Source organism: Caenorhabditis elegans, chromosome I (assembly GCF_000002985.6).
Source record: "Caenorhabditis elegans chromosome I".
In the NCBI taxonomy this organism is placed as follows: Eukaryota; Metazoa; Nematoda; class Chromadorea; order Rhabditida; family Rhabditidae; genus Caenorhabditis; species Caenorhabditis elegans.
The window spans coordinates 4,287,021-4,312,670 of NC_003279.8; the positions used below are offsets into that span (position 1 = coordinate 4,287,021).

Here is a 25,650-nt window from a genome sequence, read left to right on the forward strand (position 1 = left end):
AGGCAGTAATTTTCAAAATCTTCTGTTCTCTAAATATTGGGTGCTTTTCGATGCTCTTTGTAGACAAATCAATGGGAAAATTGTCAATTTCTGAAGGCAGTAATTCTCAAAATCTTCTGTTCTCTAAATATTGGGTGCTTTTCGATGCTCTTTGTAGACAAATCAATGGGAAAATCATCAATTTCTGAAGGCAGTAATTCTCAAAATCTTCTGTTCTCTAAATATTGGGTGCTTTTCGATGCTCTTTGAAGACAAATCAATGGGAAAATTGTCAATTTCTGAAGGCAGTAATTCTCAAAATCTTCTGTTCTCTAAATATTGGGTGCTTTTCGATGCTCTTTGAAGACAAATCAATGGGAAAATCATCAATTTCTGGAGGCAGTAATTCTCAAAATCTTCTGTTCTCTAAATATTGGGTGCTTTTCGATGCCCTATGTAGACAAATCAATGGGAAAATCATCAATTTCTGAAGGCAGTAATTCTCAAAATCTTCTGTTCTCTAAATATTGGGTGCTTTTCGATGCCCTATGTAGACAAATCAATGGGAAAATCATCAATTTCTGGAGGCAGTAATTCTCAAAATCTTCTGTTCTCTAAATATTGGGTGCTTTTCGATGCCCTATGTAGACAAATCAATGGGAAAATCATCAATTTCTGAAGGCAGTAATTTTCAAAATCTTCTGTTCTCTAAATATTGGGTGCTTTTCGATGCCCTATGTAGACAAATCAATGGGAAAATCATCAATTTCTGAAGGCAGTAATTCTCAAAATCTTCTGTTCTCTAAATATTGGGTGCTTTTCGATGCCCTATGTAGACAAATCAATGGGAAAATCATCAATTTCTGAAGGAAGTAATTCTCAAAATCTTCTGTTCTCTAAATATTGGGTGCTTTTCGATGCCCTATGTAGACAAATCAATGGGAAAATCATCAATTTCTGGAGGCAGTAATTCTCAAAATCTTCTGTTTTCTAAATATTGGGTGCTTTCGATGCTCTTTGTAGACAAATCAATGGGAAAATCATCAATTTCTGAAGGCAGTAATTTTCAAAATCTTCTGTTCTCTAAATATTGGGTGCTTTTCGATGCTCTTTGTAGACAAATCAATGGGAAAATCATCAATTTCTGAAGGCAGTAATTCTCAAAATCTTCTGTTCTCTAAATATTGGGTGCTTTTCGATGCTCTTTGTAGACAAATCAATGGGAAAATCATCAATTTCTGAAGGCAGTAATTCTCAAAATCTTCTGTTCTCTAAATATTGGGTGCTTTTCGATGCTCTTTGTAGACAAATCAATGGGAAAATCATCAATTTCTGAAGGCAGTAATTCTCAAAATCTTCTGTTCTCTAAATATTGGGTGCTTTTCGATGCCCTATGTAGACAAATCAATGGGAAAATCATCAATTTCTGAAGGCAGTAATTTTCAAAATCTTCTGTTCTCTAAATATTGGGTGCTTTTCGATGCTCTTTGTAGACAAATCAATGGGAAAATCATCAATTTCTGAAGGCAGTAATTCTCAAAATCTTCTGTTCTCTAAATATTGGGTGCTTTCGATGCTCTTTGTAGACAAATCAATGGGAAAATTGTCAATTTCTGAAGGCAGTAATTCTCAAAATCTTCTGTTCTCTAAATATTGGGTGCTTTTCGATGCTCTTTGTAGACAAATCAATGGGAAAATCATCAATTTCTGAAGGCAGTAATTCTCAAAATCTTCTGTTCTCTAAATATTGGGTGCTTTTCGATGCTCTTTGTAGACAAATCAATGGGAAAATCATCAATTTCTGAAGGCAGTAATTCTCAAAATCTTCTGTTCTCTAAATATTGGGTGCTTTTCGATGCTCTTTGTAGACAAATCAATGGGAAAATCATCAATTTCTGAAGGCAGTAATTCTCAAAATCTTCTGTTCTCTAAATATTGGGTGCTTTTCGATGCTCTTTGTAGACAAATCAATGGGAAAATCATCAATTTCTGAAGGCAGTAATTCTCAAAATCTTCTGTTCTCTAAATATTGGGTGCTTTTCGATGCCCTATGTAGACAAATCAATGGGAAAATCATCAATTTCTGAAGGCAGTAATTCTCAAAATCTTCTGTTCTTTAAATATTGGGTGCTTTCGATGCTCTTTGTAGACAAATCAATGGGAAAATCATCAATTTCTGAAGGCAGTAATTCTCAAAATCTTCTGTTCTCTAAATATTGGGTGCTTTTCGATGCCCTATGTAGACAAATCAATGGGAAAATCATCAATTTCTGAAGGCAGTAATTCTCAAAATCTTCTGTTCTTTAAATATTGGGTGCTTTCGATGCTCTTTGTAGACAAATCAATGGGAAAATCATCAATTTCTGAAGGCAGTAATTCTCAAAATCTTCTGTTCTCTAAATATTGGGTGCTTTTCGATGCCCTATGTAGACAAATCAATGGGAAAATCATCAATTTCTGAAGGCAGTAATTCTCAAAATCTTCTGTTCTTTAAATATTGGGTGCTTTTCGATGCTCTTTGTAGACAAATCAATGGGAAAATCATCAATTTCTGAAGGCAGTAATTCTCAAAATCTTCTGTTCTCTAAATATTGGGTGCTTTTCGATGCCCTATGTAGACAAATCAATGGGAAAATCATCAATTTCTGAAGGCAGTAATTCTCAAAATCTTCTGTTCTTTAAATATTGGGTGCTTTCGATGCTCTTTGTAGACAAATCAATGGGAAAATCATCAATTTCTGAAGGCAGTAATTCTCAAAATCTTCTGTTCTCTAAATATTGGGTGCTTTTCGATGCTCTTTGTAGACAAATCAATGGGAAAATCATCAATTTCTGAAGGCAGTAATTCTCAAAATCTTCTGTTCTCTAAATATTGGGTGCTTTTCGATGCCCTATGTAGACAAATCAATGGGAAAATCATCAATTTCTGAAGGCAGTAATTCTCAAAATCTTCTGTTCTTTAAATATTGGGTGCTTTCGATGCTCTTTGTAGACAAATCAATGGGAAAATCATCAATTTCTGAAGGCAGTAATTCTCAAAATCTTCTGTTCTCTAAATATTGGGTGCTTTTCGATGCCCTATGTAGACAAATCAATGGGAAAATCATCAATTTCTGAAGGCAGTAATTCTCAAAATCTTCTGTTCTTTAAATATTGGGTGCTTTCGATGCTCTTTGTAGACAAATCAATGGGAAAATCATCAATTTCTGAAGGCAGTAATTCTCAAAATCTTCTGTTCTCTAAATATTGGGTGCTTTTCGATGCCCTATGTAGACAAATCAATGGGAAAATCATCAATTTCTGAAGGCAGTAATTCTCAAAATCTTCTGTTCTCTAAATATTGGGTGCTTTTCGATGCTCTTTGTAGACAAATCAATGGGAAAATTGTCAATTTCTGAAGGCAGTAATTTTCAAAATCTTCTGTTCTCTAAATATTGGGTGCTTTTCGATGCCCTATGTAGACAAATCAATGGGAAAATCATCAATTTCTGAAGGCAGTAATTCTCAAAATCTTCTGTTCTCTAAATATTGGGTGCTTTTCGATGCCCTATGTAGACAAATCAATGGGAAAATCATCAATTTCTGGAGGCAGTAATTCTCAAAATCTTCTGTTCTCTAAATATTGGGTGCTTTTCGATGCCCTATGTAGACAAATCAATGGGAAAATCATCAATTTCTGAAGGCAGTAATTTTCAAAATCTTCTGTTCTCTAAATATTGGGTGCTTTTCGATGCCCTATGTAGACAAATCAATGGGAAAATCATCAATTTCTGGAGGCAGTAATTCTCAAAATCTTCTGTTCTCTAAATATTGGGTGCTTTTCGATGCCCTATGTAGACAAATCAATGGGAAAATCATCAATTTCTGAAGGCAGTAATTCTCAAAATCTTCTGTTCTCTAAATATTGGGTGCTTTCGATGCTCTTTGTAGACAAATCAATGGGAAAATTGTCAATTTCTGAAGGCAGTAATTCTCAAAATCTTCTGTTCTCTAAATATTGGGTGCTTTTCGATGCTCTTTGTAGACAAATCAATGGGAAAATCATCAATTTCTGAAGGCAGTAATTCTCAAAATCTTCTGTTCTCTAAATATTGGGTGCTTTTCGATGCCCTATGTAGACAAATCAATGGGAAAATCATCAATTTCTGGAGGCAGTAATTCTCAAAATCTTCTGTTCTCTAAATATTGGGTGCTTTTCGATGCCCTATGTAGACAAATCAATGGGAAAATCATCAATTTCTGAAGGCAGTAATTCTCAAAATCTTCTGTTCTCTAAATATTGGGTGCTTTTCGATGCCCTATGTAGACAAATCAATGGGAAAATCATCAATTTCTGAAGGCAGTAATTTTCAAAATCTTCTGTTCTCTAAATATTGGGTGCTTTTCGATGCTCTTTGTAGACAAATCAATGGGAAAATCATCAATTTCTGAAGGCAGTAATTCTCAAAATCTTCTGTTCTCTAAATATTGGGTGCTTTTCGATGCCCTATGTAGACAAATCAATGGGAAAATCATCAATTTCTGAAGGCAGTAATTCTCAAAATCTTCTGTTCTCTAAATATTGGGTGCTTTTCGATGCTCTTTGTAGACAAATCAATGGGAAAATTGTCAATTTCTGAAGGCAGTAATTTTCAAAATCTTCTGTTCTCTAAATATTGGGTGCTTTTCGATGCCCTATGTAGACAAATCAATGGGAAAATCATCAATTTCTGAAGGCAGTAATTCTCAAAATCTTCTGTTCTCTAAATATTGGGTGCTTTTCGATGCTCTTTGTAGACAAATCAATGGGAAAATCATCAATTTCTGAAGGCAGTAATTCTCAAAATCTTCTGTTCTCTAAATATTGGGTGCTTTTCGATGCTCTTTGAAGACAAATCAATGGGAAAATCATCAATTTCTGGAGGCAGTAATTCTCAAAATCTTCTGTTCTCTAAATATTGGGTGCTTTTCGATGCCCTATGTAGACAAATCAATGGGAAAATCATCAATTTCTGAAGGCAGTAATTCTCAAAATCTTCTGTTCTCTAAATATTGGGTGCTTTTCGATGCCCTATGTAGACAAATCAATGGGAAAATCATCAATTTCTGGAGGCAGTAATTCTCAAAATCTTCTGTTCTCTAAATATTGGGTGCTTTTCGATGCCCTATGTAGACAAATCAATGGGAAAATCATCAATTTCTGAAGGCAGTAATTTTCAAAATCTTCTGTTCTCTAAATATTGGGTGCTTTTCGATGCCCTATGTAGACAAATCAATGGGAAAATCATCAATTTCTGAAGGCAGTAATTCTCAAAATCTTCTGTTCTCTAAATATTGGGTGCTTTTCGATGCCCTATGTAGACAAATCAATGGGAAAATCGTCAATTTCTGAAGGCAGTAATTCTCAAAATCTTCTGTTCTCTAAATATTGGGTGCTTTTCGATGCCCTATGTAGACAAATCAATGGGAAAATCATCAATTTCTGGAGGCAGTAATTCTCAAAATCTTCTGTTCTCTAAATATTGGGTGCTTTTCGATGCCCTATGTAGACAAATCAATGGGAAAATCATCAATTTCTGAAGGCAGTAATTCTCAAAATCTTCTGTTCTCTAAATATTGGGTGCTTTTCGATGCCCTATGTAGACAAATCAATGGGAAAATCATCAATTTCTGGAGGCAGTAATTCTCAAAATCTTCTGTTCTCTAAATATTGGGTGCTTTTCGATGCCCTATGTAGACAAATCAATGGGAAAATCATCAATTTCTGAAGGCAGTAATTTTCAAAATCTTCTGTTCTCTAAATATTGGGTGCTTTTCGATGCCCTATGTAGACAAATCAATGGGAAAATCATCAATTTCTGGAGGCAGTAATTCTCAAAATCTTCTGTTCTCTAAATATTGGGTGCTTTTCGATGCCCTATGTAGACAAATCAATGGGAAAATCATCAATTTCTGAAGGCAGTAATTTTCAAAATCTTCTGTTCTCTAAATATTGGGTGCTTTTCGATGCCCTATGTAGACAAATCAATGGGAAAATCATCAATTTCTGGAGGCAGTAATTCTCAAAATCTTCTGTTCTCTAAATATTGGGTGCTTTTCGATGCCCTATGTAGACAAATCAATGGGAAAATCATCAATTTCTGAAGGCAGTAATTTTCAAAATCTTCTGTTCTCTAAATATTGGGTGCTTTTCGATGCTCTTTGTAGACAAATCAATGGGAAAATTGTCAATTTCTGAAGGCAGTAATTCTCAAAATCTTCTGTTCTCTAAATATTGGGTGCTTTTCGATGCTCTTTGTAGACAAATCAATGGGAAAATTGTCAATTTCTGAAGGCAGTAATTCTCAAAATCTTCTGTTCTCTAAATATTGGGTGCTTTTCGATGCTCTTTGTAGACAAATCAATGGGAAAATCATCAATTTCTGGAGGCAGTAATTCTCAAAATCTTCGGTTTTCTAAATATTGGGTGCTTTCGATGCTCTTTGTAGACAAATCAATAGGAAAATCATCAATTTCTGAAGGCAGTAATTCTCAAAATCTTCTGTTCTCTAAATATTGGGTGCTTTTCGATGCTCTTTGTAGACAAATCAATGGGAAAATCATCAATTTCTGGAGGCAGTAATTCTCAAAATCTTCTGTTCTCTAAATATTGGGTGCTTTCGATGCTCTTTGTAGACAAATCAATAGGAAAATCATCAATTTCTGAAGGCAGTAATTCTCAAAATCTTCTGTTCTCTAAATATTGGGTGCTTTTCGATGCTCTTTGTAGACAAATCAATGGGAAAATCATCAATTTCTGGAGGCAGTAATTCTCAAAATCTTCTGTTCTCTAAATATTGGGTGCTTTCGATGCTCTTTGTAGACAAATCAATGGGAAAATCATCAATTTCTGAAGGCAGTAATTCTCAAAATCTTCTGTTCTCTAAATATTGGGTGCTTTCGATGCTCTTTGTAGACAAATCAATGGGAAAATTGTCAATTTCTGAAGGCAGTAATTCTCAAAATCTTCTGTTCTCTAAATATTGGGTGCTTTCGATGCTCTTTGTAGACAAATCAATGGGAAAATTGTCAATTTCTGAAGGCAGTAATTCTCAAAATCTTCTGTTCTCTAAATATTGGGTGCTTTCGATGCTCTTTGTAGACAAATCAATGGGAAAATTGTCAATTTCTGAAGGCAGTAATTCTCAAAATCTTCTGTTCTCTAAATATTGGGTGCTTTTCGATGCCCTATGTAGACAAATCAATGGGAAAATCATCAATTTCTGAAGGCAGTAATTCTCAAAATCTTCTGTTCTCTAAATATTGGGTGCTTTTCGATGCTCTTTGTAGACAAATCAATGGGAAAATTGTCAATTTCTGGAGGGAGTAATTCTCAAAATCTTCTGTTCTCTAAATATTGGGTGCTTTTCGATGCCCTATGTAGACAAATCAATGGGAAAATCATCAATTTCTGAAGGCAGTAATTCTCAAAATCTTCTGTTCTCTAAATATTGGGTGCTTTTCGATGCTCTTTGTAGACAAATCAATGGGAAAATTGTCAATTTCTGGAGGGAGTAATTCTCAAAATCTTCTGTTCTCTAAATATTGGGTGCTTTTCGATGCCCTATGTAGACAAATCAATGGGATTTTTTTTCCTTTTTTTTGGGATGAAAAAATCGCAAAAAATTTTCCCGTGGTGGAGAGTTGAACTCAAACTGGCCAAAAAATATTAACCATTTTGAACACTTTTTGTGACCTTTTTTTGTCAATATTTGGGTTAGGATTAGCTTAGAATTTCGGCGGGAATTCAAATTTTCTTGGCCTGTTTTATGAAAAAAAACAATTTCCTATAAAAAACATAATTATTAAATCGAGCCCCCTCAAGATCATGCTTTCAATTTTTTTAGTTTGTGTTTGAATTTTGTAATTCGGCAATTGCCGAACTATCGCAAAAATTTCCGATTCTCGGAATGGCAGATTGCTGAGAATTCTGACTGCTGAAAATTTGCGATTGCTGCCCACACCTTATAAATTGTATGTATTTCAGGCTGTCGCTCTCCATTCGACTCCGCCTCCACCAGTCCGGAGAACACGTACCGCGTCGGCCCCGGTTCAGGCTCTTGTTCGTCCAAAACGAAATGCGTCATCTACGACACCAGTTGCAACGGTAAGTAGATTGGATACTTGAGAAGTATACCTGTTTATGGGACCTTTTTTGTCATTTTTTGTCTCCTCGAGAGCGTAAAATAAATTATTCAGCTTACTATTAGGATAAGTTGTTTCTAAGCTGAAAAATAAAATTATTATTTAAATATATTTTAAAAAATAATAAAAATTACTATTTGGAATCTTAAAAAACAAAAAAAATTAGTTTTTGGAAAAACCGAACAAAGTTTCCGAAAACACTCCAAAATCGATAAAACGCAAAAACCGAAAAACTGGAACATGAATATACGCAGAAAATTCAAAAATTGAAATTTCTCGTGTTCTCGATTATTTGCAAAGAAAATAATAATGTAGGATTTTTTTTAATTCAGAAAAAAAAATCCCGCGCAAATTATTTCCCTGATTTTAACATTTTCGCGTTTTCCGGTTAAACTGATTGGTGTTTTCTTGATTCTATCTATACTATCTTAATCTGCAAAAAAAATATATTACGTTTAAATTGCCGATTTTTAAGCTAAATTTTACTATTCACCAAGCAAATTTCTTCAATTTTTGAAACATTAAAAAAATCTTTAAAAATTTAAGAAAATTCTATAATTTTTATAACATTTATATGCTGTCATCACAGCCCATTTTTTGTAATTTGAAGCAAATTCCCCAATGTTTATAAAATCGAGTGTAATTTTAGGAAAAAAAAAGTGAATCGCTCACTTTTTTCTCAAAAAAAAAACATTTGTTCGCGAGAAATTTTTAATAAAATGTATTAATAAATCATTTTCAGTCATCGGCTGGAATTTCGCAAGGAGGCCTGAGTTCCCCAACTGCTCCAATGATGAATGTCCCTGCAAGCAGCGCAATGACATCTTCATCGAATTGCTCGACCGTTGTTCCGCTCTCTTCTGCCAGTACGATTTTTTCAAAATTGCCATAAGAATATTCTAAATTCAAAAAAAAATTAAATTTCGGAAGTGAAGAAATCTAAAAAATGGGAATAAATCTGAAATCTCTACGTATAGTAGATCTACTAAACTTTTAAATATTTTAAAACTAATCTGAGAAAAAGTGAAATATACTTTTAAAAATTCCTAAAGTGAAAAAAAAACTTTTCAAACATTTTTCACTTTAGGAATTTTCTTTGAAAAATAAATTTTTTTTTTGAAATAATTTTTAATCAGAAAAAAGTTTGAAACCGAAAAAAATTTTTTCAACAAAAAAACATTTAAAAAAATTATTTCGAAATTTCAGTTGAAAAGTTCAAAAAAAATCCAAGAACAAATTAAATTTTTTTCGAAAGTTTAATTTAAAAGTCGTGTGAAAATTATTTTAAAAAAGGTACTTACAAAATTACAAAATTTCGAAATTTTGTTCAATTTTTCAAAATATCCATTTTCCAGGTTCTAACTCTTCTACGTCTGGTCATCGTGCCCACGATTGCGTGCCACGCGCAGTTTTCGATGCTCTTCTCGCGGAAAACGCAGGCTTGAAATCGCAACTTCTGGAAATCAAGAAGATTCTCAACTAATTCATTAGATTATCGTATGTACCCTTTCTATAAAGTCAATAGAGAGAGTATTGAAAATGTCCTGTCATCTTTTTTTCAAATGAATTCTCATCCATCTACACCCCGATTTGTGTTTATTCATTTACTTACAGTTAGATTCAACTATTTTCCTTTTTTTGCGATTTTTTAACTCCAAAAATACAGTAACCCCCGGTCTTGATGCGACTAATATAACTGTTAAAAATCGAATTTTTCTAGATTAAAAAAAAATGTTTCCAAATGGCAATTCAGAAAAGTGTCTACATTTTTCTAAATTTATCTTGTCATTCGCGGAAACGAATATATTCGCCGAAAAATAAATAAAAATTTTGAGCGGCTATGCTCTATCAGCCCCAAAAGTTTCTATCTGAACTTGTTTCAGTGTATTTTTCATAACTTTAGAGGAGAGTTTTCGAAAAATTTTGATTTTTATTGGAAAAAAAATCTAAAATTATCTTCACTCCACTCGGTCCAAAAATTTTTAGATTTTTTTCAAAAAAAAAAAGAGATCAATTCGGTGCCGATGATAGTTCTGATATCATGACGATTTTGGTTCTGCATTGAAACGAACTGCTGTCAAACGGAAAATGTGATTTTTTTTGGCATGATTTTAGTGAAAAATGTAAAAATTTAATTCCTAGGAAAAAATACGAAATTTTGAACACTTCAAGCAGGAGAATAGATGTATATTAATAAAAACTCTAAATCAGTGCTGCACCCCATTGATCTACTTAAATTCTCGGTTTATTTTGTGGATGCTAATGAACAATTTACTTCAAAAAAAACTATAGAAAAATAATTGAGCATGGTTTCTTAAGTTGGCAATTTTTTCATTAAAAGCCGAGATACGAACAGGAAAATTTAAAAAATGCTATGCATTATTAATAGAGTTAAAATCAAACGTTTTATCGAAACTCCTATTCAAAAATAAAATCAATTTCTCCTCGGGGAGTACACAAGGTGCTTAAATCGACACACGCCCATGAAGATATGATTGAGGATTTTTAAATTGAAATTTCAGGCACCACTTGGTGTCAGGCTGTCAAATTACGGTATGATCTACAAAAAATTCAGGAATTTTTTTCAAAAAAAAATTGGCGTCAGCATGTTCTTAACTATGCAAAATCAATTGAGAAGTCTGCGTCTAAATTCCCGCGCAATTATTGTAGATCTACGTAGATCAAACCGACATGGGACACTCTGACACTACGTGAGACACTAACCTAATAGTAAGTTCCTTCTGCGTCTCTACCTCTATTTATTTTTACTTTTCCCACCCTTTTATTGCTGCAAAGTCGTGTATGTATAGATTGCATTTCCCTTATTTTCGTTGTTGCTTCACTCAACGGGCACCGGGGCGGGTGGGCGACAATCGGGAGACGGAGAGAAGTGACATGGGAGAGGATGGAGGAGAGAAAATGTTGGCGGCGTGCCAACAGCAAACACACCAACATATACATCGAAAAGAGAGTAGGAAGAGAGAGAGGAGGAAGGCGGTCAACTATCGATCACACCTCTCTCCGTCTATCTCTCACTTTCTCCCTCTCTCGTACTCTCTGTTCGACTCCTCCTTCATATACCCACGACCCTTTTCCATTGCTGCCATCACTTGTCCCTTCGTCTTCTACTTCTGCAGCAACAACATAGCAAAAGAAAGAAAGAGAGAGAAAAGTCTTTTGGGGAGCTCACTCACTCTCTTCTCTCATTTTCCTTCCTCTTCTTCTTCTTCTCCTCTCCACCCTTTTCCTCTTCCTTTCATTCCTATTCGCCCTCCCTGTGAGCGTGTTGCTGAACACACTGCGTCGCCGTTCCAGGAAGCTTAAGGATCAGAAGACGAAGAGGGTGACATCTTCGTCTTCTGCTGCAACACGGATCAGGCAGAAGGGCCTACCCAAGACTGTAAATAGGTGTACCGTATCAGCTCCGATCGTAGCTCAGCCTAAACCACGGCGACCTCTAGACATGAGCAATGTCACTCCGAAATTGGTATGGCCGGAGGATGATTATGTCGATGAGTCATTGCTCGAAGATCATCAAGGACCAGCTAGGCTGGAATATGATGCGTAAGTATTTGGCTTTTATTTTAAATTTAAATTAAAAATTAAGTTGAAGAAGACTTGAAAATTATCGTAATTTCGCAATATTCTGACTATTTTTTTTAAATTAAAACTTCCAGTTTTCAATTTGAAAATTACGTACAAAAAACTATTTTTATTATTGATTTTATTAATGTTTCCAGTACTAGTATTTAAATTGTTACTTTAATTGTAAAATTAAAGAAAAATTAATCGACGAAAAATTGCTACCATAAGTTTTTGAATAATGTTTCAGAATATTACAAAATTAAAACATTTCTAAATGAAGAACATTTCATTTTCAAAAGGTTTTTAGAATGTTAAAACCAAATTGAAAAAAAAAGAATTATAGACATTTAAAAATAAATCATTACCACCAACTCCCAAATTCAATAGAACGGGTTTTAAAAGTTATTCGGCGAGAGTGGTCATCCACCGCCACCATCACTGTTAAAAATGTTACATTTCTCGATAAGAAAAAGAAAATTGATATTCTCCTATCTCTCTTTTTTCTCAAAAAAATCGGAACACAATAGCTCTTGGCGAATCACGTGATACGGGGAGAACTCTATTTACCAGTATATCTTTGAAAATCTGAAACCAACTGTAGAGTATGAAAATCAAATGGCAAAGCTTGTATTTTTCAACAGCAAAAATCACAGTAAATTTAATATGGTCATAGAAAACAAAAAAAACTTATTTATCTTTTATTTGCTCATGAAATGTATACGATCCCGAAAATGGGCCACCCTCGATGCACCATGTTTTACAAGCTCCTTCTTTCAATTTAAAAAACATACCGAAAAATTTCAATGCTTCTATTCCTTAATAAGTGGTCCCTCACATAGAACACCTGTCAGATACCGCAACAAAAGTGACGTCACCTATCGGTAGGCATCGATTCGGTTTTCCCTTCAATGACCTTGCCAACGGTATTATTATTAAAAGAGACGCAGACAGTAGGTTGCGCAATAGACCTTGGAAGCTTGCCAAATGGTATTTGGAACTGCATCGGCGGAGGGAAAAGCATAGAACAGCAGGGAAATTTAATGAAATTTCAATGATTATAGGCCAAATTAAAAACTGATAAGAGCTTTTTTCTGCAAATGTGTCTCAAAAACAATATTTCCTTGGCACAGTGCCAATTATGATATTTTACAGATTGGTAATGCTTGCGAATCTGCCTCCACTTACCGAAGAAATTATGAGCCGATGTCCAGCACTTCCAGTCAAAACAAGATCAACTCCGGAGTACACATTGGTGTTGGATTTGGTAAGAATATTTGTTTTGAAATTTTTGAACGAGGGTTTACCAAAAATGATCAAATTTTGACATTTGGAATTTGGTGTTTGTCTCAATAAAATTAAGATGTTTAAAGTACTCTGAATTATCCATTTTCTGAAACTTTTTGACAAAAAAAACTTCCATCACCTTAACCAAAACGGCTAGATTTTTAAAAACTTTGTGCACAAATTTTCGAAATTTTTGAGAAATTTAAAGCAAAGTTGCATGCTTGAACCCCTGAAATGTTAAAAAAAAATTGATGAAAAAAATTGAAAGATCAAATTCTTAGAAAAAAAAATTATTATTTGGTCGACTTCCAAAATGGCATTTTTTGCCCGTAAATCAAATCAAAAAATGTTCAAAAATTTCAATTACAAGGTTTTTGACATACTTTAATATAGTTATAATATTGATACTAAATTTATTTGTTGAGCTATGTAAAACACTTTTTATCTTAAAAAAGTAAAGTCTGAACCAATAAAAATTGCCAACTGACAAAAAAAGTGCAAAATACTTTATTATATTTTGCAAGTCCGATAGGAAAAAAAATGGAAAATATAAAAAAAAAGGTTAACCGGTTTCATTTTCAATAAAAAATAATTTCAGGACGAAACTCTTGTGCACTGCAGTCTGACACCACTTGACAACGCCACAATGGTATTTCCAGTCGTATTCCAAAATATCACATATCAAGTCTACGTTCGTCTCCGACCACACCTTCGCACATTCTTGAGTCGAATGGCGAAAACGTTTGAAATAATCATATTCACTGCCAGCAAGAAGGTTTATGCGAACAAACTGTGTGATATCCTTGATCCACGGAAGAATCATATCAGGCATCGATTGTTCCGAGAGCATTGTGTTTGTGTATTTGGGAATTATGTAAAAGATTTAACGATTCTTGGAAGAGATCCATCAAAGACAATGATTCTTGATAATGCTGTTCAATCATTTGCTTATCAATTGGATAATGGAATTCCTATCGAAAGTTGGTTTCACGATCGAAATGATACCGAATTGCTCAAGTTGTGCTCTTTTTTGGAAGCTATTCCGACTTTGGTGAGTTTTTTTGGAATTATATTTGAATTTTCAAAAAATACAAAAAATTATGTAAAAGTAAAAATGAATTTAAACAATTAGTGCTGGTCTTTCCTGAAAATCTCAACTGTGTCCGAGATAATCGATGAAATCCCTAACAAAGTATAATTTCTACCATAAACTTTTTTATCGCGGCGAGACCCATTCGAATAAATTTTGGTGCCTTTAAAGGCGATGAGGAACTTAGTAAATGTTTCCTGAAATAACCAAATATTTCAGTAAAACGTTTCAAAAAATTCTGAAATTTTCATATACAGTCGAAAAGTGGCTGTTAGCAATTTGGCAAAACTTTGACTGAAATTTTTTGGAAAATAAATATTTTTGAGTTTTATTTTGATACATAACATTTTTGGCTTGCAAAGCTACGACACAGGATTAAAAATTATACCAGATTTTCATTTTGAAATAAAAGTTAAAACTAATTCCATTTGTTTAGCAATCCTCTCATCAAATAATTTCCAGGGTCGTGATGTCCGTGAGATTCTTCGTCACAAGTACCGTCTCCGTGACCATATCCCATTCTACAGCATCATTCACCAACAAGAGGGACCCGGTCGCTTGCCCCTTCTAGAAGTTGCACCACCACCAGTTACAGAGCCGAATGACGAACAATTGATCACTCAAGTTGTTCAGAAGCATCCTCAATTGGTTCAAGGATGATTTTCAGTTTCTTGTTGCTCCTGTTTGTACATATTGTAGTCCTCATTCCAGAAAACAAGATTGTTGTGTTTTTATTCATTCTTTCCAAGAAAATACCTCAAAACCTACCCCTTCCACTTATTACCTTCATTGTTTGTTTCAATTTTTTCTTTTTCCTTCACAGCCGTCTAAACCCCCATACATTTAAATGATCTGCATACATTTTCCCCCAAAAAACCGTCTCAGATACTCTCTCCCCAATAACTACTCGTTTTTTAATGCACAATGTGCCATTTATATATCACTCATATTCCCTCTAATTTTCGGTGTCAAAGTCTCCATTTTAATGCAACCCCAGTGACGAGAACGAATCGCATAGTTGTTTTCATTTTGTAATTATAACTACTGTAGTAATATGATTAGTTTGATTTTTTTGAAAATTCAATTGCAACGATTGCCAAATAATAAACCAAATTTCGTTTGAACTTTTTTCTTCTGTTAATTTTCGTTTTGCAAATCACATGAAAAATAAGTTGAGAACACTTTATTCTAGAATTTCTGTGGAGGAAAATCTTTGAAAGCTTTGCCAAAAATTCAAAATTTAAAATTAGCGCGTGAAAATGGCGAGCGCTCCGAGACCCCAGGAACAAATACTGGTGTGCGCCTTTAAGTGATACGTTGCACAAATATAAAAATAGATTAGTTTTTGCACGGAAATTTATACTTTTTGCTTTCCGTTTTTGTTTTTTTTGCATATTTTTTACTTTGTTTTGTTGTGCGAAACTATTTTTTCAAAGCTCCACTTTGAATTTTCTCCGAATTGCATCATTTTATCAGCATTAATCATGTTTTTGTTTGAGAATTACCGTAGTCCCTGTTGAAATCTTTTGATTTTCCTGATTTTTCTTGAAAAATTTGTCGACAAATTGAACTTTTTTGAATAGAAGATTATTTGCATATTTTAATTAAAAATTCGAAGATTTCGAGAGTTAAATTTCTTAAAATTGAATAAATTGAATTTTGCAGCGAAAAAAAAACATTTTCTTGATTCGGCCCTCCATTTATGTGATATTTTGTTTCAAATTCTTCAGAAATCTTGCCAATTTCACTGATTTGAATATCATTGACCAAGCTACATGTAGCCGTTGAAAATTCACGTTTCCATGCCGACTTCTTGTCGCCACAGACAAAAAACTGCCTGACGCGCCGTCGCATATAACACGGCATTTTTGCTTGTTTTCGACGATCTGGCGAATTTTTTCTGTAACTTTTCCTAAAATTTTAATGGAGAAGTGCTGAAAATTTTTAAAATCAATTTTACTGACTAATTTAAATTCAAATACTTATAATTAATTAAAACTCCATTTTTCATGTTTCTTGGATTTTTTTTCAAACTCGGAAATAATCAAAATTGCTTTTCAACAAAGAATAATTTTTTAAAACAAATTTTGACTAATTTCAAACCTTTCTGTGGATTTTTTTTGGTGGCATTAAAAATCATGGCATAAAACATTGAGTGATAGAAATATCCGATAAAACATTCACAACAACATATCTTAATTGTTGTAGTCTACAATTGCCGACTGATATCTAGATATATGTCTGGTGATTCTTTCGTACATTTCTAGGCTTCTGATATATGGATAATTTGTTTAATTTTCAAATGATTTTGCCATTTAAAGTAAAAAAAAGTATTGTCCAAATAATTATATTTTGTAGACCTCTTAGGCATTATACTATAAAATTGTGCCTACCAAGATTTTCCATTTTTACAACAAAAAAAACAATTTTTTGAAAAAAAAAGCTTTAAATGTTGGCGATTTTTTTCTTTTTTTTTAGAAGAAAATTCAAACTCAAAATTTTTAATGTTCTTTTCTCATCACCACAAGCTATATTTGACAAAAAATTCAGATTTCCATTTTGGTAAGTGTGAAAACATCTACATATTTGTTAAAAATTGTCAATGTTCAAACTAGAAACAAATATGTTTCAAAACTTCCAAAAAAAGTTATCTATCAATTTGATGCTATAGACCTCATGTACCTCCCACCGAAAAAGACCGCCCAAAGAGAAGCCCCCCGGCCTATTCAATCACTCTTATTTCAATACTGATGCTTTTGCTAATCCTTCTCATTAAATCCATCCAGTTAGTCTCTCTCTCTCTTGCAGACCTCCTCGGCGGCGACAGTGACCCGGTTCCAATAGAAACGCGTCTTCTTCGCTTCCTACATCTCTCCACCAAAATGTCCTTCAAAGCGGTCGTTCTAGTCGGAGGCCCACAAAAAGGTGAGGAGACACTACTGCGTCACATATACAGACTGTTCGAACGTCCCGCCCATCCACACAAGAAGACAACTTCTGTCAGTCATCCCTCATTTCTATTGAATAATCAAACATGATTCTTGCCGCCGGAGCTCTTCTTTCTCTCTATGCCTTCTTTTTGGTACTTCCTATTATTATAATGGCATATGCAGCACAACACTATCCTCTTCGACTTTAATACTCTAGAATAATCAATAATCCACGTAGATTCCAAATAGCTTTAACTATACAAGATTTCACCAAATTCCATGTTCCCTCCACCCAGAAAATGTAAGTTTGAAAACTAAATCGTTATCAAAACATTTTCCTTAAAACTGGATTTTTTGATAGTTTCTGCAAAAGATAGATAGATTGCACTTGAGTTCATTGTTTCAGTGTTTATGTTAGAAAAGTGCAAAATTGAGATCCAACATCTAAATAGTTGGATTTTGATTTTTGTAGGGAATAATTTTGTAAAAGATCAGAAAATATATATTGCCCGAAATTTTGCACCAAAAATACAGTAAGCGATCTCGACGCGACGAAATTGTTAAATGCGAAAAGATGCGCGCCTTTAAAGAGTACTGTAGTTGCAAACAATCGTTACAGCGGAACTTTTATCGATTTTTCGTAGGGTTTTCGATTTTAAAAAATTAAAAATTACAATAAAAGCACACAAATTTTAACAAATCTTGAGAAAAACTATGCAAAATTGATAAAAATTCCGCTGTTCTTAAATTATAGTACTCCCTTTTAAAGGCGTTCATCTTTTTTTCATAAAAAAAGTCGTGTCGAGACCGGGTACTGTATCTTCGGCACAAAATCTCGCTTTTGATTAATATTTGTTTTTTGATCGTTTTTACAATTTCCCCCTATTCTTTTTTGCAATTTTGCAATTCTTCTACATAAACACTTAATAATTGCACTATGATAACTCAAGTGAAATCTAGATTTCTTTTTTTTTGCAAAAACTGACAAAAATCTTTTGATCCAGAACTGTAGATTTGCCAGAAATTTTTGTTTTCAGAAAAATCATCTGGGAATAGGGTTGTGAAAAAAAAAACTGAGCTCGACAACCGAACAAAATTGCTTATTTCATGATAATCAAACTTTTTTTAATTGAAAACTAATATAGAAATGTATGAAAATATTTTATTGATTAGAAAATACAACCTATTCTTGTTGAAAAATTCAAAAAGGACCTCAAATAGTGTCTTAAAATTTGCACCTCAATAAAATAATCAATAAAATATTTTCCTACATTTCTATATTAATTTTTGATTCAAAAAGTTGGATTTTCATACTGAAATAGGCAGTTTTGTTCGGTTGCTGAATTGATTTTTGAGAAAAGCGTAATTTTAGAAGCATTTTGTAGAATACGGTTTAATAATCTTCAGGTACCCGCTTCCGTCCTCTATCTCTTCAACTGCCTAAACCTCTCTTCCCAATTGCCGGCGTTCCATTAATCGAGCATCACATTGATCAACTCTGTCAAGTAATAATTTCCCATATCACTTCATCAAAACCAATGATCATTTTCAGTTATCCGGCCTATCTGAGATCCTTCTACTCGGTTTTTTCCCATCCGACGTCTTCACTGATTTCATTAGTCGTTGCCAACAAACCTACCGCGTCAGTATAAAATATCTCGAGGAACCTAATCCACTCGGTACGTTTATTTCCTTGAAACCGGTTGTGGAGGTTGGTGGTGGAACGAAATGTAATAGAATTGGAGTAAAAAATATATGACCTGTTTTATGACATGTTTTACAAGAAGAAAATTGTTTTTTTACCAATTTGTTTCAAGGAACCGCCGGTGGCCTCGTCTCGTTCAAAAAACAAATTCTCGCTGGTGATCCGGATGCGGTTTTCGTCATCAACGCTGATGTCTGTGGTGATCTTCCAATTGAGGATATGGGCGCCAAGTTGGACTCGCTCAGTGGATCCAGTATGCTTATGCTCACTACAGAAGCAACTCGTCAGCAATCAATCAATTTCGGATCGGTAAGGAATATTTTTGAAGGAGGTTCAGCTGATTTCGCTTGAATGTTGGTCTCGACGCGAAATTTTTCTGTTAAAACTAAAAAGATGTGTGCCTTTAAAGAGTACTGTTATTTGAAGCTCTCGTTGCTGCAGAAATTTTTTAATCGATTTTCACAGTATTTCGATTAAAAATATTTTTGCATATTTATAAAAACTTTAAAAAAACTAAAACATCCATAAATTTTAAAAAATTGTGGGAACAACTTTAAAATAATGTTTTATTAATTTAAAACATTTTCATGAGAAATTTCAGAGTTTTTCCCAAAATTTGCTAAAATTTATGTGTTTTTAATCTAAAAACTATGAAAAATCGAAGAAAATTATGCAAAGTTTGTACTTACAGTATCATTTAAAGGCGCATACATTTTTGCATTTAACAAAAAAATTGTCGTGTCGGGACCGGATACTGTATTTCTGCGTTTGAGTAATATTTATAATGGTCTTCCAAAGTTTGCCCCAATTTTTTTGAAACTTGTAATTTTTTCAGGTTGTGACAGATTCCGAGGGAAGAGTAATCCATTACGTCGACAAGCCAACGACTTTTGTTTCGACGAACATCTCTTGCGGTGTGTATCTGATCAAAGCAGAGGTCATCCGACAACTCGATCTTCCACTGAACGGCGATGGAATCTGGTTGGAAACTGACGTTCTTCCACAACTCGCTTCTTCGGGAAATCTATATGCTCTTCACACAACTAGATGGTGGAGTCAGACAAAAACTGCGGCGTTAGTAGTTTTTTTTTAATTTAAAGAAGCCAAATTTTCTTAAAATTTCTTGAATCAAAAAAATTTCAGTGCAGTTCTCTACGCCAACCGTCACTACCTTCGCCTCTACAAAAGACGTTATGCAGCTAGATTGTGTAAGAATGGAGCTCAGATCATCGGAGACGTCTTCATCGATCCAAGTGCAAAAGTTCATCCAACCGCAAAAATTGGTCCAAATGTGAGCATCGGGCCAAAAAGTGTAATTGGAAAAGGAGTTCGTATCAAGGAATCGATTATTTTGCCGGAAGCAGTAATCGAGGAAAATGCGTGTGTCCTTCAATCAGTTATCGGATGGCGTTCGGTCGTTGGAATGTGGGCTAGAATTGAAGGAATTCCACTTGAACCGAATCCAAATCTTCCATTTGCTAAGGTAATATTCATTAGAAAAAGGGGAAATTGAAAGTCAAAGTTTGTAAAAAAATGCAAAAATTTTAAAAGATTTTCATAGAGTAAAATTATGAATAAGAAAAACAATTCTCGATTTCTCGAATTTTTAACTCTGAAATTGCTAAAATAAAATAAAAACATTTTTCCACAAAACACAAAAAAGTATAAATATCTATGCCAAATTATCGATTTTGAGCTCATTTTCCGCGAATTTCGTCCGGATTATCAAGTTTTATTACGGTAAAATGTGTGAAATATTGACACGTTTTTTTCCAATAAAAAATCAATGAAAAATCAAGAAAAATCGAATTCAAGAACAATTCAGACACTTCTTTTATTTTGCAATTTTTGTGTTAAAATTTCAAAAAAAAAATTTTAAAAACTTTTTTTTCCATAATTAAAAAAAACTTTAAGAAACCCTTTAAGACCTTAAGAAAAAAACCCCCAAAATTTTTCACAATAAATATTCAAGTTTCAAAAATAATCGAGTTTTGCAATTTTTCTCTGAAAATCAATCATTTTCGGAATTGTAACTTAACATTTTCCAGATGGACAACAAGCCACTATTCCTTCCGGATGGTCGTTTGACCCCATCACTAACAATTCTCGGATCTGACGTCTCCGTTGCTCCTGAAACTATCATCCTCAACTGCGTCGTCTTACCGTATAAGGAACTTACTTGTAGTTACAAAAATCAAATTATTCTCTAATTTATTCGATTTTCTTTCCAACCATCTCTCCTCATTTTTTGTTTCAAAATTCATTTAACTGTGATATGTATGTACCATTCGGGAGGCCGTGCCAAAACTTGACAGTTACAGATATTGTTGATGACTCTTTTTTCCTTTCTCTCGCCAATCAAAACTCACTGGGAACCCTCTTTTCATGTATTTAATTTATTGCCTCCTCTCAATCAATCAGTTGTTCTTTCGATTGTAATAACCAAATTAAACAGTTGTACATTTCTTTTATAAAGTCAATTTCTGGGAATGTCGAACATAAGCCTTTTTCTCAAATTCCCATTATTCAAGAACCTTACACATTTCTTCACATCTGGTTGCCGTTACTTTATGTCACTGACCCGTAGCGAGCCCAGCAGTTGGAGATGAAGAGATTTAGAGAAACAAAAATGTCCGCGCAATCGGAAGAATGCTCCCATTGTGCTCTCTTGTTTCACAAAAACAATTATTTGTTTCTTTGATTCTTTTTTGAAAATTGTATTTAGGAGTACGATGATACCGTTAAGTTAAAATTATAGACTATGATTTGACTAGAATTACATTTAGCAATACGGTACCCGGTCTCGACACGGAAATGTTTGTTAAATGTGAAAAGTTGATGCGCCTTTAAAGAGTACTGTAGTTTTAAACTTTCGATGTAGCCGAATTTTCGTCCAACAAATTTTTTCCAGGAAAAACTGCACTAAAACCCCACATTGGAGAAAAATATGAAAAATCAATGATAATGCATGCAGTAGCAACGCGGAGTTCCAACTACCGTACTATTTAAAGGCGCACACCCGTTTTCAATGAACGAAAATTGTCGTGTCGAGACCGGAGACCGCATTTTTGGACCCAAAATCGCATCATTTCTCAGCTGGGTTATATAGCAAGTTACCCTTTCATGTAGAATATTAAATACAAATATCCCAGTGTAAAAACTTGGTTTATAAATTAATTTTAACTTCAAAACTTTAAGTATATTGCTTCTGAACTGTTAACTACTACTAAAGTTTAAATACATCAAATGAAAGAGACTCTGAAATTGGATTTTTTCTTTAATTAATCTCAATTGTTCTATCCTGATCTTGAGTTGTTGGCCAGACGAATGTTAGTTGACGCCCGATTACTGCTCAAAGTAAGCATACAAACAGAAACACCGTTGACACGGAATGTGAACAGACAAGCAAAGAGAACTGTGTGTTACGAAAAATTATTCTACGTTGGTTTATGTTCCCAAAATTTGGAGAAAAATTAATCTACTTATTTTTCAAAGAGTTCAAAATCTTATTTTTTAATTTAAAATCTGAACTTTGAAAACGTTTTGAAAAATTAAAATTTTGGGTTTTTGGTCTAGTGTCTCAAATCTCGAATCGAAAAGTGAGTGCGACCAATTCGTCGAGAAAAGTACATTCTACAGTAACCTTCGTCGCGAGACCGACTCAGCCGGACTTTTGCATATATTTTCTGAAAAGAGGGCTATTCCAAATATAATTCAAATTGTTAAAAACCACTTCTATGGTGCCAAAATGACCAAATATCATAGTTAAAATTTTCAAAAACGTTTTGAAAAATTTATATTGGAAGGTCACTTTTTGAGAAAACTACATCACTGTCGAATGTTCGAACCCCTATATTAATGTTTTGAACATAAGTAGACCATAAAATTTGAAGGAGAGTTTTTATCTGCGACTTCCAAAAAGTAACAACTGATTGTGAGATTTTCAAAAAGTGATCTATGTATGAACTATTATATCCCCACAATTGTAGATAAATTTATTAGGTAATATGAGGAGAGTCTAATACAAGAGGGCCACTAACTGAAATAAGCAACCGCTGGAGAAGAAAGTGGGTCATATTTATCGCCAAAGGTCGCATAGATCAAAAGATAGATAAGACATCTTGTGTGCACAGGACTACACAACATCTTCCCTTGTATGACGACAAAGGACTGAAATTGTATCAAAAACAAATTAATTGGCACTTTGCCATTCTGCCTCGAATATCGATCATTTTCCGGCTCAGCTCATTCTGCATAACTGTGCTTTCCTTCAACACTGTAAGATTTCAAAATATTTCGATTTAACTGTACTTTTTTGAAAATTCAAGTTCCTCCTACTCCCCCTCTTCATTTTTCTTAACGTTTTTACTCTCATTTTTCAAATGGCACGCGTCTCCTTCACAACATGTTGCCCTCCGTGTCTTCGCAACAAACAACGACGCAATAAAAATTGGCGTCTCACCCGCACCTCGAATTTATGGGAATTCACATAATGCCCACCAACCCTCTTATTCACGACTTTTCAAACTTATACTGCTTCTTCTTGCCCGTTTGAAATTATTCCAAACCGTTTTTTTTGTTCATTTTGGAGTACCGTATTCCCTCTATTAGTAACACCGACCACTACTTAACTTTGAGACGTTATATTTTGGTTCATTTTCAAGATATCAAAATATTATTGACTACGAAATGATAGAAAAGAACCAACAAATACTTTGTTAGTTGACATTTTTATGAATAGGACAAACGATAACTGAGATACAAGATGCCAAAGTTGAACAATGGGGCGCAACTCAACTCCAGAAAAACCAAAAAATACTTTTTTTAAACAGAATGAAATAATTTTTAAAGAAATACATGTTTATTTTTTTTAATTTTTAATGAATTTGGGAATATTTGAAATTTTGCATGGAAAAGGCAGGTCACCTCGAAAGCAGGCTATTTTTCTGCAAAATTTTGTCAGGTGTGTGAAAGTTCAAAAATTCAATTTTATTAGGAAAGTTTATATCTAGTAGCTACTGGTTTGGCAGAATGAAAAAATATGTTTTGAAACTTTCGAGAATGTGACACTCAACATAAATAATTCTACTAATTCCTGTAGAATAGTGAAATAAAAGTTCGATTTTCGCACCTCAAAAACTGAAAGATGCCGTCAAAAGATAAAGAATTGGCCTAAAAAGTGTGTGAAGAGAGGGAATTTGTTGTGACAAGTCAAAAAAGACGAAACAATGGACTAAATTTTATTTTTTTCTCGCTTGTTGCACACCAAGTTTTTTGTTTTATTTATCGGCTTTTCTTTTGGGTTGTGTGGTTTTTTTTGGTGTATACTTTACTTGTAAGTCCTTGAAAAAATTAGACAAAAAGTTGTTTCGATTTTTTGTTTATTTCTTGGCTAAAATTTGAATTTAAAAAATAATTTTCTTTTTCTAATTTTTTTTAAATTTTAAATTTTCAGTCTTGATAAGAAAAATAATTTTAAAAAAGTTCTGACTGTCTGAGAAATTTAGAGCATTCTGTCTTCTACAACTTTCAGATAAAAGTAATAAAATTTATCTAAAATTTAGAAATTATAAAAGTAGTAGAAAAATACTTCTTTCGGCCGACTTCCAAAACAGGAGTGATTTTTGCCGGTTTGTCAATTTGCCGGAAATTTTCAATTCCGGCAATTTGCCGGTTTGACAATTTGCCGTTTGCCAGATTTTAGATTTGCCGGAAAATTTTTAGAGACTTCAAAAACATTTGTAAAATGATTTTTGGATAACCTTTCTATCCTCTCTATTTCATCACACACTTTCTCTTTTTTCAATTCTTTTTCTACTATTTGCCATCTATTCCTCTGTATACCATGATCCATCTGGTATCGCATTTCCATCATCACTCTCTTGTGCATTCCTTTTTCAGAATTTCTAGAGTGTCAACTAACTTGTTGTGCCTCTCTATTTATTTGCTCTTCTCTTACTTCTCAATTTCTTCATTCTCTCAGTCTCTACTAATTCCTTCACTCCTTCCGTTAACTTGTCTCTATGTCTGGGTTCTCTTTAACTTTCAGCACTATCTCATTCTGCCCGCGTATTCAAATGTTGTTTGTGGGGGGTAGAGGACAAAAGTTGGCGCCCAATTCGTGCGCATTGTCGCTTTTTTCCTACTCATTTTCATTTTTTTCTTTCGATTCTTATTCTTCAAGTTACAAGCTTCGAGTTTCACCAATTTCCTGGCAAAAAACAAATGCCACAAAAAAATTTAGGAACATTTTTTAAAAAATTGAGATTTTCAAAAATTAGGAACATCGGAACTTTGCAATCCCACAAGTCAGACACGCCCCTTTTCTTCATGGCCGCAAAAAACTCAGCCATTATCTAAAAACTAAAGTTTTCTGAAACAACGCTCCGATGGAGAATAGGAGCGTGCAACAATTTCAAAAATTTCAGAACCCAATTTTTTTCAGCAATTGCCAATTATTTGATAATCAGATAAATTTTGTCGGTTTTTCAACAAACTACAATTTTTTTTTCCGGCAAATTTGAAATTTCTTCTTGAATTCAAAGTCTGGATTGTTTTTGAAAAAAAAAATTCAGTAGTTTTACTTTCCTACACTGGCTAAATTTTTTAAAATTTCTCAGATTGTTTAGACTGTTTGAATGCTTTCTAGCAATTAAAGTTTTCAAAATTTTGCCACAAAATTTATATTAAGCGATGCAGTTGAATTGAACATTTAAAAATACAGAAAAAATTGCACAAATCTTTAAAACTTTTGAAAAAAATTTGCTGTTGGATCCAAGCTAGATTGCCTTCAGGACACTGAGGTTTTGTTTTCCTTCCTTTTTTATATTTTTAATCTACCACACACTACCACATTTCGGCACAAACATGCCCATTCTCGAATGCTCTTTTTCTCTTCAATTCCACCAACAAAA

The 25,650-nt window shown here is 33.7% G+C and overlaps 3 protein-coding genes, 1 long non-coding RNA gene and 1 other non-coding gene across 7 annotated transcripts; all 5 read left to right on the forward strand.

The window, feature by feature from the left end:
• Positions 1-8,003: 8,003 nt before the first annotated feature.
• linc-85 lies at positions 8,004-9,721 on the forward strand. Its single transcript, NR_101548.1, has 3 exons — positions 8,004-8,104; positions 8,885-9,008; positions 9,498-9,721. It is a non-coding gene; the product is annotated as a long non-coding RNA linc-85 (long non-coding RNA).
• Positions 9,722-11,163: 1,442 nt separating this feature from the next.
• scpl-3 lies at positions 11,164-15,225 on the forward strand (the record flags this gene model as incomplete). Of its 2 annotated transcripts, NM_001392135.1 has the most annotated exons (4): positions 11,164-11,706; positions 12,880-12,991; positions 13,610-14,062; positions 14,564-15,225. In NM_001392135.1, 4 exons carry the CDS (start codon positions 11,606-11,608, stop codon positions 14,759-14,761), a joined length of 864 nt encoding a protein of 287 aa, NP_001379798.1. The 2 variants fall into 2 exon arrangements, with proteins under 2 accessions (NP_001379798.1, NP_001335530.1); NM_001348610.3 differs by lacking the exon at positions 11,164-11,706 and having other exon boundaries at positions 12,887-12,991; positions 14,564-14,761.
• A 1,682-nt stretch (positions 15,226-16,907) lies between these two features.
• Positions 16,908-21,224, forward strand: Y47D9A.1 (Nucleotidyl transferase domain-containing protein). Of its 2 annotated transcripts, none has more exons than NM_058949.6 (7): positions 16,908-17,332; positions 18,439-18,536; positions 18,584-18,710; positions 18,849-19,045; positions 19,572-19,810; positions 19,880-20,219; positions 20,785-21,224. In NM_058949.6, the coding sequence occupies exons 1-7, from the start codon at positions 17,311-17,313 to the stop codon at positions 20,944-20,946; spliced, it is 1,185 nt and encodes a 394-aa protein (NP_491350.1). In that variant the 5' UTR covers positions 16,908-17,310; the 3' UTR covers positions 20,947-21,224. The 2 variants fall into 2 exon arrangements, with proteins under 2 accessions (NP_491350.1, NP_491349.1); NM_058948.5 differs by having other exon boundaries at positions 16,910-17,026.
• Y47D9A.7 (ABC transporter permease) lies at positions 17,136-17,240 on the forward strand (the record flags this gene model as incomplete). Its single annotated transcript, NM_001361729.1, has 1 exon — positions 17,136-17,240. One exon carries the CDS (start codon positions 17,136-17,138, stop codon positions 17,238-17,240), a length of 105 nt encoding a protein of 34 aa, NP_001348689.1.
• A 3,571-nt stretch (positions 21,225-24,795) lies between the features above and the next one.
• Positions 24,796-24,868, forward strand: T03A1.5. The gene has a single exon (NR_050054.1). It is a non-coding gene; the product is annotated as an Unclassified non-coding RNA T03A1.5 (non-coding RNA).
• The last annotated feature ends 782 nt before the right edge of the window (positions 24,869-25,650 follow it).